The sequence below is a fragment of the Dasypus novemcinctus genome, chromosome 5, assembly GCF_030445035.2.
Source record: "Dasypus novemcinctus isolate mDasNov1 chromosome 5, mDasNov1.1.hap2, whole genome shotgun sequence".
NCBI lineage: Eukaryota > Metazoa > Chordata > Mammalia > Cingulata > Dasypodidae > Dasypus > Dasypus novemcinctus.
Window position 1 is genome coordinate 43,224,006 of NC_080677.1, and position 13,694 is coordinate 43,237,699.

Consider the following 13,694-nt stretch of genomic DNA (forward strand, 5'->3'; position numbering starts at 1 on the left):
CCACTGACAACAACAGAAGTGGACAAAGAAGAACACGCAGTAAATAGACACAGAGAACAGACAACTGGGGGTGGGGAGAAGAGGAGAGAAATAAATAAAATATATCTTTAAAAAAAAGAGAATTCATTCTATAATAAAAGCAAAAGGCATTTAAACAACAAATAAATAAATGCCTACATAGATCATTTTTAAAGGTGGATAAGGACAATTGTACAGGAAGTTAGGTTAAGTGGAGTTCTTTTAGTAGAATTCTAAAGAGGGATTTTTGGGAAAAGGAGAAAAGGGGCCAGGCTCCAAGTTTAATTTAGCTTTTAAGCCCCTAGACTACTTTGTCTTTCACAAGTATGGGTTCACAATATGTTGATATGAAATGTTAATCCATCCTCTTTCTAAGAATTTTTGTCCGTTTTTTTCCTTCAAACTTATAGCAGTTAAACACTTTTCCTGTTAACAAGTTCTATCATTTAACTAGAACTCTGAAAATAGTTTAAACCCATAGAGAACCTGATTTAGTTTGTCCTTGCATAAAGCCCTCAATAAATATTTTCATTTATATTTATTCTGACTCATCCTCTGTAAAGGATTTTTAAAAACTGGTAAGGCTAATTTTTTAAACCCACATAACATTTACCCATTACTTCTTACTTTGGCAGGCTAAACACTCTCCTTTCTCTCAACTTTTGCTCTTCACCTTAACTACGGTAATCATATTCATTTGAAACTTATCTAATCTTTCCAAACTCATTTTTCAATTTGAAGACTAAATGAGAAACAGTACTGTAAGACTCACATTTAGCAACTATTTTTTGTACCTTTCTTCTATGCTAGGGTTCGTGCAAGATGTTTTCATATTTTTATTCTTCTGTGAGGGAGATATGTTTGTCAACATTTACAGATGATGAAACTGACTTAGAGAATTTCAGGAAATACATCCAAGTTCATGAAGATTGTAAGTGGTAGAAATAAGATGCAAATACAGATTTTTTTATTCCAGTTCCAGGAACCATATGGTAAACAATACTATTTAGAACACTATAATTACTTTCCAGCTTTTACCTACTAGGCCAATAGTAGTCTTTCTAATATCCTTACTTAATTATTAGGAATGACATCATATTGATGATTCAGCTAGAACCACTGGAAAATAGGTTTCAAGGCTCCTCCAAAGAGTGAAGTCTGCTCAGTCAACCATATTTAATGGTTCCACATCTGATGCTCTCAAGGTCCTAACATATTCACAAAATTAATGGCTTAATTACTACACCTTCATTTTATGCAAGTAATAAAGTAGTTATCTATGCTTGATAATAAATTTCCCCCAAATGTATCAGTTTTAAACAACAAATATTTATTATCTTGTAGTTTCTGTGGGTCAGGAACTTAAGTACAACTTAGCTAAGTGCCTCTGGTTCAAAGTCTCTTGTGAGAATGCAGGTAGGGTGTTGGCCAAGGTTGTGGCCTCATCTGAAGGACTGACTTCTGGGAGGATTTGCTTCTATGCTTACTCAAAAGGACTTGAGGTCTATGCGGGCTATTTGGTCAGGGGTCTTAGTTTCTTCTTGGCTAGAGATATCAGTTCCTTGCCTTTGGGCCTCTCCATAGGGCAGCTCACTTTATAGTAGCTGACTTCCTTTAATGCAAGCGAGAGAGCTATAGGAGGTAAGCAAGACAGAGCTCACAGGCTTTTTGTAACCTAATCACAGAAATTACATCTCACCAATTTTGCTGTATATTGCTAGTCAGAAACTACTCACTGGGTCCATCACACTCTCAAGAGGAAGGAATTGCTACAAAGGTATAAATATCATGAACCAGAATCTATTAGGGACCATCTTAGAGGCTGCCTACCACAACTATTAGCCAATCTTTGATAGGTTAAAGGATATTTGATATATTTTTTTAAGAATTAATTTATCGATTTATTTAACAATATTTACATGGTAAAAATGGTTTCTTCCATCACAAGGCTTGCCAAGTCATCAGCCAACTAACTGCTCTGGTACATGTAAATGGGAATCTGAATCCAGGCATGGTAGGGTAAAAGCCATGGAAAATTTTCTCAGTCTTATCCATGCTGAGATTTGTAGGAGAAATAGGAATTAGCCAAGGAAGAATAGAGTGAGAGAAGGATGCTCTAAGCAGAGGGAGAAACATGTACATACAAAGGCCTGGAGAAGGAAAGAACATAGCTCGTTCAGGAAAATACCTGGTTGTTCATTTATGATATCATAAATCTATACCCATAACTTTAATAGAATCTTATAGTTTGCTGTTATTCTTAATAAATTAGTTTTTACCTGATCAGAATAAACTGTTAAACATTAAATTTATGATTATTTACATTTTATCAGAGTAGTTTTCTAAACTTTTTCTTGCAGGATATATTGGGCCTAAGATTTCTGAATTTTTTGCTGCCTATATGTACCAACTACTTTGCCTGCTGATGCAGATTTGCTTCCGTCTGAGGTGATATTCTAAAGTTGAGCCTACAGAGTAAGTACTGGATCAGAGTTAACGATTCTGAATTAATTTTGTAAATCTGATTAGCTTAACCTGATCATTTAACTGCAAATTAAAATATCTCCTGTTCTTGACCAAAAAAAAAAAAAAAAAAAAGATAGTAGGGAAGAGATTCGTTTTAAAAAAAATTAACCATGCTATTTTTAGTATAAGAAAAACAGACATTTTAAAGCATTTCATTTTGTACATTATCAACATCTCTTAAAGCATGAGAATGTAGAATGAAATCTTTTCTGATGGATGTTTAACTCTTTCTTACTTCCTACAAAAAACATTAGTAAGGTTTTGTGATACATATCTTGTTTAGGCTTATATTAAAAACCTTAGAATGTAAAATCAAAATTTAGAGTCATCTGTTCCAGTCAGTCCCCAACACAGAGATTTCTTCTCTAACACTGCAGGTAATTTTACTGCATGTATTGAACACGTTGAATGATAGGAAAATTACTATAAGTCAGTTGGTTTCATTTTTTAGATCACTCTGAGATTGACCCTCTTACTTCATTTAAGCAATGGGCCTACAGATCAATAGTTAATATTATTAACATACTTTGTGTAGTTAATGTAAGTCCCCCTGAAAAGCAGGATAAGAATTACTTCACATTAGTATTCTAGAAGGATGCCAGATACATAAACTTCATGTGCTCAAAATGAACTGATGTATTATTTTCCAAGAAGAATGTTAGAATAAATGAATACATATAACCTCAGGAGAAGGATTTGATTGTTATTAAACAGTATGTATACATTAAGTTGATTTTTAATCTAGTTTTTTCAACTCTCTATTATGGAGAATTTTGAGCACACTCAAGAGTAGAGTAGAATACTCATCATCAAGCCCTAACACCCATCAACCACGTCCAATCTTGCCACACCATCACTCCTATTCACTCCCTCCTATATTATTTTTGAAGCTTATTTCAGACATTGTAGCATTTCATCTAGGAATATTTTAGTATATATCACTAAAAGAGGAGTCTTTTTTAAAAACAAAATCCCACACTACCATTTTTTTCCTAAGAAAGGACAATAACGCCTTATTATTAAGCAATTAGTCTTTTAGGCTAATTTTTACCTTCCTTCTATAACAAGAAAGATACATAATCAATGGTTCTCAACTAGGGGTTATTCTGCCCAGCAAGGGACATTTGGCAATGTCTGGAGAAATTTTTGATTATTATTAGAGGAGTTGCTTCTGGCGTCAAGTGGGTAGAATGCAGGGATGTTACTGATCACACAGGACAACCCCTCACAACAAAGACTTATTTGGTCCCAAATGACAATAATGTTGTTCTTGAAAAACCCTGAGAGGTAGATACATAGGCGATAGATAAATATAGAGAAAGATGTATGTATTGCAGTTAAAATGGGTCAAAAGCTTATGATAAGAAGAGAGAAAAAATAAGCATGCTGTAACGTCATTATAATAGCCACACAAAGGGCAAATATGAAATGTGGTTCAGAATAAATAATTATTCCAGTTGATATGACCCATAAATCTGGTGAAATTTCACAATTTGTTTAAAGGGGTGTAGATCAGTGGCCTAATATTAATGGGGTATCTGTTCCAGGTGTTGTAAGGTAATTCAGAAAAATACAATGTCTCTTATATCGGCAGCAGAGTCAAAGGAACTAACAAAATGTTTAGTAAATACAGGTAGAACATGTGTTCCGCAGCAAATGAAAAAACCTGGATAGATATTTTGTGTTTTCGAAATCATCTGTCAGAAACAGCTTTTCTTCATGTAAAATTATGCTCTGAATGTTAATGCCTGTGACAGATTTTTAAAATGAAAATTGATATTTGTTTCTTTAATGCAGGCAGAACTATGCTTATTATTCTCTACACAGAACCCCTGGCGATAATTTACCTAGCAGCACAGTGGTTCACGCAGATCAAAGCTGCATTATTTAAGTGTGTCCAGGGGGCAGATTTTAGCTCTGTGCCTTACATGTTAAAGAAAAAAAAAAGGTTTGCTTCTTGAGACAAAATATGTTTCAATGTTTTGTTCAAGTCCTACAATATTTAAACTGACATGAATTCCTCCTGTATCTGGGAAGAACTTCCTCCTCGCTCCCAATACTCTGAAGCCTGAAGGGAGTACAAAACAACTGTGGGAAAGCCAATCTCTTCAAAGACACAGCAGCATATTTTCATTTAAATCAAACCCGAATGTGAGCTATACTCAGGAAAGGAAGTGGCAGAGGAGAGAGCCTGCAGTTGCTATAGAAAGTGCCTCTGCTTCAGCTCACAGGCAACTGATGAAGTCCAACTCTGAAATTTCAGGCAATTTGTATACCAAGCTCCTCCTTTTCTGCAGTCTGCTCCTCCATTGGTAAAATTCTTTGGCAGGGTCAAGTAGGGATCCCACCCCTTCTCTGTGTTTTCACTCTGAAGCTCTATACAACTTTACACCTGAATGAATGCCAAACCTCTGTGGATATATAAAGGGAAGCTTAAGGAGAAATTTCACAGAGTGCAGAAGCAGAAGGAAAAGAATTAACTAGTGCTTCAGCCAAGCAAATCATCTACTCACCATGTTTCCTCCTGCCATTCATTTCTATTTCATTCCCCTTGCATGCATCCTATTGAAAAGCTGTTTGGCTTTTAAAAATGATGCCACAGAAATCCTTTATTCACATGTGGTTAAACCTGTTCCAGCACAACCCAGCAGCAACAGTACATTGAATCAAGCCAGAAATGGAGGCAGGCATTTCAGTAACGCTGGACTGGATCGGAACAGTAAGTATTTTTAACTTGTACAGATTTTTTTACTTTTCTTTTTTTTTTTTTTAGCATTAACTCACATTCCTGGAGGATTGTTTCATTGCTAACTAACCTGAGCTATATATATTTTGCTAAACAATCTGGGAGTAATCTGCTGCATGTGCAGATTGGCCTTCTTCCTTCTGCAGTGATTTTAAAGTTAACATAACTTTAAAAAGTGATTTGATAATGTGAGCAGACTTGAGTTTTAGCAATCATTCAAAAAGAAAATGTCTCCAGGAATTCAGCTGTTGCTTCTTTAAAATCATGCAAAATGAGAATTTTAATAATTATTGTTCTAGATAAGTTTCAGCTTGTCTTTTCAGCTTATTTCAGGGTTTGTACAATTCTAGGGGAAAAAAATGTAAAAAAGTAATCAACCAAAAGTTTGTCTAGGAAAGGACAAGGGGTTAAAAAAGGAAGCTTTCTGTGGATAAGAAGAAAATTTTGCTCACATGAATTTCTAAAATTTGATTACCGGAATAGGTGAAAGTTTTGAACATCAAGGTGTTTTGATGATGATAAACATGAAAGAGAGGTAAAACTAAAAATGTTGGAAATCATGTTTTCTGAGATAATTCCTTATTAACTAGATCAAAATTCAGGTAACTGTCTATTTTGTGGAAGACTGGAAATTTTTATAACTTTATAGAGATTTTAAAAAAAACAACACAATATTTTGTATTGGAAGTTTTGTTGTTCTTTTTTTCTCTTCTGTTTACTTAAATGACAGTTAAATTGACTACTAGCCAGAGAGATTTCAAATTTCTTAGCTTTCACTTCATGTTTTTCATTTAGAATGTTCACATATTAACTACCAGATTTTAAGAAAGACAGGGTGATACAGTGCACATCTTGCACAGACTATTTTGCCCCTCCTCCCCAACTCCATTCAACTAATAAAAGTAGTTTTCACCTTTGAAAAGTCAGAGCAAAGGTGACTGTTAATGTCTCTCTGAGAAAGCCAAGGTGTTTTAACCTTCATGAAGATAGTTGCTTTTAAGTATACAGGATATAACTATTATTAGATTACTGAGCAATGCAGTGGGTATTCATTGTCAATGAACTGTCACTGCAAAAATTCTAAATCTCTGCACATACAGGAACAAAAAGCTAGACAAGTCAAAATCATCTCTGGCTGTTTCCAGGGGCGTTCTTGAGGTCGCTGTAGTTAGGTGAGCCAGAATCAGGATCAGACAGGGAGAGCACACTGACCAGTCAGCTAATACACCCTGCACTTTTAACCTAACAACTCTTCTTCTATACGGACAGATGTCTGTGTGTGTGTGTGTGTGTGTGTGTGTGTATCATACCTCAGAAGTAATGGGGCAGAGAGATGAAATTAAACTCCTAATTCAGTGTTCAGTGTCTACTTTGAAATTGCTTTCAGTTTTCTCTGCAGGAACTCCTCAATGTCCCTTATAATTTCCATTTTTTTAAATTTCAGCAGTCTATACCTTTGAACTTTTCCCTCCTTAACAATCTTTGATTTCTTTTCAAGCTTGTAATAGGCTTTAATTACACAAGGCATGTAACAAGAAACAGCCAATTAGAGAATATACTTATCAAATCCAAATAACTAAACAAAAATTTTGCCATGAACAATATTCAGGAAATGAACACCATGGTTCCTCTTGCAGTTGTAAATCAGACATGTTAGGCATTTTTCTGCCATAAAATTCATGGAAATGTAGCCAAGTTCTTACGGCAAACATACGTTCCTGATTTAGGGGCTTCTATTTTCTTAAATTTTGGGCTGTAGTAGCATTTGCATTTCAAACACCTTACCTTTTTTATTTTCTTTAAGGTAATTTGGGAATGTATGTTTAAAATGTAGTTATTAAGTTTGATAGGCAAAATCTCAGACTTTGTATGTATGATTCTCTGCAGCTTAAATCTATAACTGAAAGAAAATATTACAGAGTGCATATGCATTGTACACAATATTTAAGTACTTTCCACATTTTCTCAACAGTTTTTTAAATACCAAATTAAAAGCACTCATAGGCATTAACTAATATGGCCTATGAGAAAGAGAGCACTAAAAATACTCTTTTTAGCTCACTAAAAAAGAATATTTATATAAATGTAAGAGCTGGTTGACCCTTACTGGGAAATGAGACTAAGAAAATGGAATTTTCAAATAGTCCAATAAATAACTAATGTTATACCTGAAAAAATCAGGCTTAGATTTTTTTTTTCTCTGAAGAAAGTCAAAGCCATGTAAACTGATGATTTTCATCAGTGTCTCTGCAACTGCCCAGGCAGATTTTGCAATGTGAAAATAAAATGGATGTTTATTTTCTATTTGGCAATATGCTATCATTTGGTTATTATTTTTGTCATTGCAGATTGTTTTTTCAAAGCTTTCATTTGCTTTCTGCCTCTGATATGCATTTTTTCCCCTTTCCTGTAGCTCGCGTTCAAGTGGGTTGCCGGGAACTACGTTCCACCAAATACATCTCTGATGGCCAGTGCACCAGCATCAGCCCTCTGAAGGAGCTAGTGTGTGCTGGTGAGTGCTTGCCCCTGCCAGTGCTCCCCAACTGGATCGGGGGAGGCTATGGAACAAAGTACTGGAGCAGGAGGAACTCCCAGGAGTGGAGGTGTGTCAATGACAAAACACGCACCCAGAGGATCCAGCTGCAGTGCCAAGATGGCAGCACCCGCACCTACAAAATCACTGTGGTCACCGCCTGCAAGTGCAAGAGGTACACCAGGCAGCACAACGAGTCCAGTCACAACTTCGAGAGCGTGTCGCCTGCCAAGCCAGCTCCGCATCACAGAGAGCGGAAAAGAGCCCGCAAATCCAGCAAGCACAGCATGAGTTAGAGCTCAGACTCTCAAAACTGGACTGACCAGTAACCATCTGCTTTACAGATTCGATTGCTTGGAAGACTCAAGCCTGCCATTGCTGTTTTCTCACTTAAAAATATATGCTTTCTTCTTTGATCAAACCCGCAAAAGCTGTCCTAGGTATCAGGACCTTTTGGGGGCATAGTTTTTTTCCTTTTCAAGTTTTTTAAGATGTATGCAATCCATGAGTGCAGTTTTCACTTAAATTCCATGCATACTGTAGCTTTAATTCCCCTGTGGTTCTTAAAAGACTTTTGGGACTAAATCATTGAATCATTACATTTTTTAAACAGAAAAGGGTCTCTCAGTTACCTTCTACCTCCCAATCCATGCCCTACCCCAACATACAAACCTCCTTCAAAAACAAAAAGTTAAAAAAAAAAAGTTGCCATGAATCTTTACAAGCAACATTTGTGAAAGGTACTTTTTTATTGGTAATTTTCATGGAACAATTTGGCAGCAGTGAGTGATCTTCCTTTGAAAGAGTTAAAGTGCTTGTGACACTTCACTTCAAAATTAAGCCCTGTAGATTTTTACAGTCTCATAGTATGAAATTATACCCTGCATGCTGACCCTCACTTGTAAAGGAATGCCAGAAATGCATGGCAGCAGCTAATAAGTAAAGCTGATTAACTATTTATTTGTCAAGGTTATTATTTAATGAGCTTTCACTTGTGATTTTCTCAAAATGTTAATTTTTATGTTTTGAAGCTTTTTCACATACCTACATATTTTCTTATATGATTTGTGGTTGATTTAAAAATAGGAGAATACATTTTGTAGATATGTAAAATAAATATTTTAGTCTCCTTATTACATATATGTTTCATCATAAATTTTATCACTGTTATGGATCTTTTTTAATCAATAAGATGCTTTGTAAAGCTGAAATATGTAATACTTTCTTATTTGATCTGTTCAATTAGAAGGTGACTTGACCTTCAATTTCATTGGTTTCTTTTAACAAAAATAAATACTAGTAAAAGTTATTTTCCTTGCCTTGACATAAAAGGGGACATGTTTGCAAAAATAGCAGAATAAACATGAATTATTGTTTTTCTCCAAAAGTCCCATTCAAGTTTCGGCAGACATTTCTGTAGTAAGAGAGCAAGAAGACTATCCTTTCAGTATATAGGATGACTGAAAAAGCTGGGTGGCGTTCCAGTAGTGAGTTGTAATGGGAACATCAGATTCAAATCTACCAAGTCTGCTGCATATTATAATTACCTGGAGCGACTTTATAAGACCCAATACCCAGGGTACAATTCAGATAAATTACATCAGAATCTCTAGGGGTGAAACCCAGGTAGATGCTATTTTTTAAGTTTCCCAGGTGATTCCAATGTGCAACTAAGTTTAAGAAATGAAGGAATTGTGGTGAAAAAAATGATATCTTACATTAGGGTACTTTGAATACTTTTGAATGGCCCCCAACCAAAATATAAAACAACATAAAAACAGCACAGAAAAAAATTTTCAATGTTTTCAATTTTGCTATGATGTCATATTAAATAACATAATCACTGTTGTAAACTAGACTATATAATTAAATAACTGATATGTTAATTTGATTAATTGATTGATCTCATTACTCCAAATAAGAAAACCAAAGAGGCTTGATTATGTATTGGTAAGATATACCGGGTTTTCCCTTTTCTGGATCTTTAGTAGGGAGAGTCCTTAGAACATTTTGGTAGTAGGTTGTTCTATATGGAATTACAAGTCTAAAAATTGTACACAAATTACATATGCCTATTATGCATACATAACACTAAGCTAAAAAAGGACATTAATAGTGTACCTTCCCTGTGAGAGGTGGAATTATTAACACAAAGATAAGAAAGCATTTCTAGATTTCATAATGCTTACTATTGTATCATCAGATAAAGAAAATAGTTCATTACTGATTTATTTTCTAGTTTTAATAACCAAGATATTAATTACTTCATAGTATATCATATTCATTCATGGGCCATTAATAATAATTATAGCTTGAAGGTACCAAAAATATATTTGTCTATTTTACTTATTCTCAATATGGGATATTTAAGATAACCAAGAAAACTCAAGACACTTCAGTCATTTCTTCTTTCTCAATAAGATAGCACCTTCTACAGAGATGCTATATATAGAGATGCTATATATATATATATAGATATATATATCTAATATAGCCTTAGAGATGGTCTCAAGAATGAGTGTGTCCTAAAACCTGTATATTTGCGGCATAAAAAGGACCAGTCCCTAACAATGGCGTTTTGCAATCAAGAAGACTATGTTGTTCCTTTTACTAATAAAACATTGAAAGAAATGTTTTGATGATAATAAAACACTAAAACCATTAGCATTTGCTTCATGAATGAACAAGGAAAAATGAAATGTAATAAAAGAAGCTTATAAATGAGACTCCTCGTCTCTGCTAAATCAAGGATTCGATCTATTGCTCATGGTGACATTCAATTTACTGATCCATTTCAGTCTGTGTTACAATGGAGATGCTTTCATTGCATGGTATTTTACATCAAATGACAGGAAAAGGTCAGCGATCAATAGGAAAGACCTAGGATAAAATTGGGCTCTCTGTGAAGCAAAAATTAAAAGTCAACAGAAGAATAGCCTTCTAAGTTAGTATACAAAAATGCTAAAAGCACTTGTATCTGAATTGTTAATATTTCAGGGTTTTCTTTTGCTTTTTTTTCAGTTAGTATATTCAATTTGATTAAACTCTGCATCATTATATTGCCACCTTATTAACTATCACTTCAAAATGGTGAATTATGATAATTTTATCAGGGACTGATCTCTAGTTTACATTCATAATATCTATCCATAAAGAATTTGCTTATCAAATTTATTTTAGCCATTATGGCTACAGGACTTTTTCAAATGTTTAGAAGGATAGACTTTTTCAAATGATAGATGGATGGGTGGACATTTTGATATATAGATATGTATATCACATAGATATATAATATATTGATATATATCAATAACAAGAATAAAAGAAAAATGAATAGCACACACACAAGTGAATAATATATATAGTATGCTAGACCTAAGCTAAACATGGACATGGAGATTTCAGAAATAACTACCTGCAAAAAAGTTAAAAATTTAATTACAAATCATTTATATGTATTCATTCATGCTAGTTACAAATAATCATCAAGTGGTAATATCCTTTTAGCTATGTTTCTTTTCCTGTGTATTTTTGGAAAAGAAAGAAAATTTAGTGTTTTTTAAAAAGAAAAAGGAATGAACTTTAATTCATTCCAGCTCTAAATCAAATTAGTAAGGTTTTGCTGTATCATTTAGCCTGTAAACCACCACTGAATATTTATTATGCTAATGACATATTGTTTGCATTATGTAATGTGCTCCACATATTGAACATGACATTTGCTTTATTTTTTAATTAAAAAAAGTTTATTGTCTTTTTTGAAAACTAAATAAATCACACAAAACATTACGTTAAAAAACATAAGAGGTTCTCATATACCCCATTGCTCAACACCCGCCCCCAACATCTACTTTAATAGACACTCAGTGGAATGGTCATACTAGGCAACTGTGAGTAGAGAGAATAATATTTATCAGCAGCAAAAATAGAAAATTTCCAAATCCTGAATAAAATTAAAAACTTTGAAAGTTTCAACTTAGTATGTTTCAATTTTTTTCTGTCATCTTCATGAAATTTTAGGTATCAAAATCTAATTTGTTATATTTGGAAATAAAACACCATTTGGATTAGATTTGATTTTTGAGACTATTTTCAGCACTAAGGTGGAAAATCACAGCATACCCTAAATTCAGCATTTAAAAGATTCCTATGGTTATAAAGCACTAATAAAAAATGAAATGTATTGCAAGACTTGGTTGAGATTCTTGAGTAACTCACAAGGAGTTCAGTAAGAAATTACTTGGGATCCTCAGTGCTAAAGAGTAGCATTCCCTTGTTAGGATATGTTTCTCTCCCCTAAAGGCCAAATAGAGATGACTTCCATTTTGGTATAATTGACATATATTAAAATGCAGCTCTATGTTGAATTGAAATGAGTCTAGAGCTGTGAATTAAATTGACGTTTGTTCACTAGAAATCTTAGTTACATCCACAAAGAGAGACCTGCTAGAATAGATAAGCCAAAAGTTATTCTACTGGTTAGTATCACTTGCTCTCTTTTTGGTCTATGCATCATTCCTGACTTCATAGCTAACACCACATTTGGTTCCTTTGTATGCATATGTTGCAAAATGTCTTGGAGAGCTACAGGGTAACAACTACTGCAGGAACCCCAGTGGGAGGATATCATAACTTCCAGGTTCAAGAATTGATTAAAAGTGAATTCATGCCAGCCAGGCGAAGCTGACTGCATGATTATTTCCAGCGCAATTCAAACTGAGTGATAGTGTATCATGTGCAGACTTGCTGAAGGATTTATTTTCTGTTACAAATGATTAGTAAAAACAGTATGGGAGGTTTCCATATGAAGGAACTTAAATATTTTCCTTTGCATTTTAATAACTGGAAATAAAGCGTTACCTTGTATTATCAATTTCATTTTTTAGCAGTGCGACTAGGTACCTGAATCTGAGTCAGAATGTCTAAATAAATAATTTCAATAAGTGATCTGTCACGTTCATAAAAATAAATAACATCTTCAGTGACACAGATATATTCAGCCAAGTTTAATTGTTATCACAATTGATCAAGAGTTTGATATGGCTTAAGGGTAACTTACTATTAAAATATAAGCACAGTTATTTTTTCAGGAGAAATAATTAAAAAAAAATTTACTACCACCAAATGCACACGAATTTAAAAATCTGTTACAATATTGACGAATCTGCCACAAAAGGATCATTTGGGTACTTTTATTCATTGCAGCATTAATCTAAAATTAGAATTCAAACAACATACAACATCAAATCCAAGTGTTTTAGGACTTTTTAACCAAGACTTTTAAACAATCTTTTATAATATTTAATCAGCAGTATACTTTATGGTAAACGGTTGGCAATTTTTATTCACCTAAACTTTCTGTATATTTGTTTGTCTTCTTTCCACTCTTACTTATACATTTATGGTTTATAAGTTATGAAATAAATCTTTTATTTTTTTTCCAAGCTCAAACACAGAGATTTTTTAAAACTTTTCTTGCCACAAATTCTTGAAAACCCGAGACAAAAGATTGCCAAATGCAATTAGTAATCAAATGAAGACTTATCATTTTGCTGATTTGGTTGACATCATCTTTCCTAAGAGTTGATGGATTTTGTCTATATGTACACTAATTGAGGATTACATTTAATCTTTGACTTAGTTTTACATTTTGAAAAAATAACAAACAATAATAGTTTTCAATTTGACTCATCTTTAATTTTTAATGTAGCAATTTTATACAAAAGACTTTCAAGAACAGGTGAACTTGGAAATGAGACCTGGGATATAGGTGGGACTGTGCTGCTACTTATTTGTTGGATGAACTTACACTTTTTCTTGAGCTTCCTAAGGATCAGTTACTTCAACTATTAAAGTAAGGGAGTTGAAGAA

At 33.7% G+C, this 13,694-nt stretch overlaps 1 protein-coding gene across 1 annotated transcript; it reads left to right on the top strand.

Moving 5' to 3' along the window:
* Positions 1–4,901: 4,901 nt before the first annotated feature.
* Positions 4,902–9,132, top strand: SOSTDC1 (sclerostin domain containing 1). Its single transcript, XM_004467940.5, has 2 exons — positions 4,902–5,263; positions 7,704–9,132. The coding sequence occupies exons 1-2, from the start codon at positions 5,059–5,061 to the stop codon at positions 8,117–8,119; spliced, it is 621 nt and encodes a 206-aa protein (XP_004467997.1). The 5' UTR covers positions 4,902–5,058; the 3' UTR covers positions 8,120–9,132.
* Positions 9,133–13,694: the final 4,562 nt, after the last annotated feature.

Coding starts and splice junctions, on each gene's coding strand:
- SOSTDC1 (XM_004467940.5), top strand. CDS start 5,059: ATGTTTCCTCCTGCCATTCATTTCTATTTCATTCCCCTTGCATGCATC. Junction 5,264..7,703: donor CGCTGGACTGGATCGGAACA/GTAAGTATTTTT, acceptor CCTTTCCTGTAG/CTCGCGTTCAAGTGGGTTGC.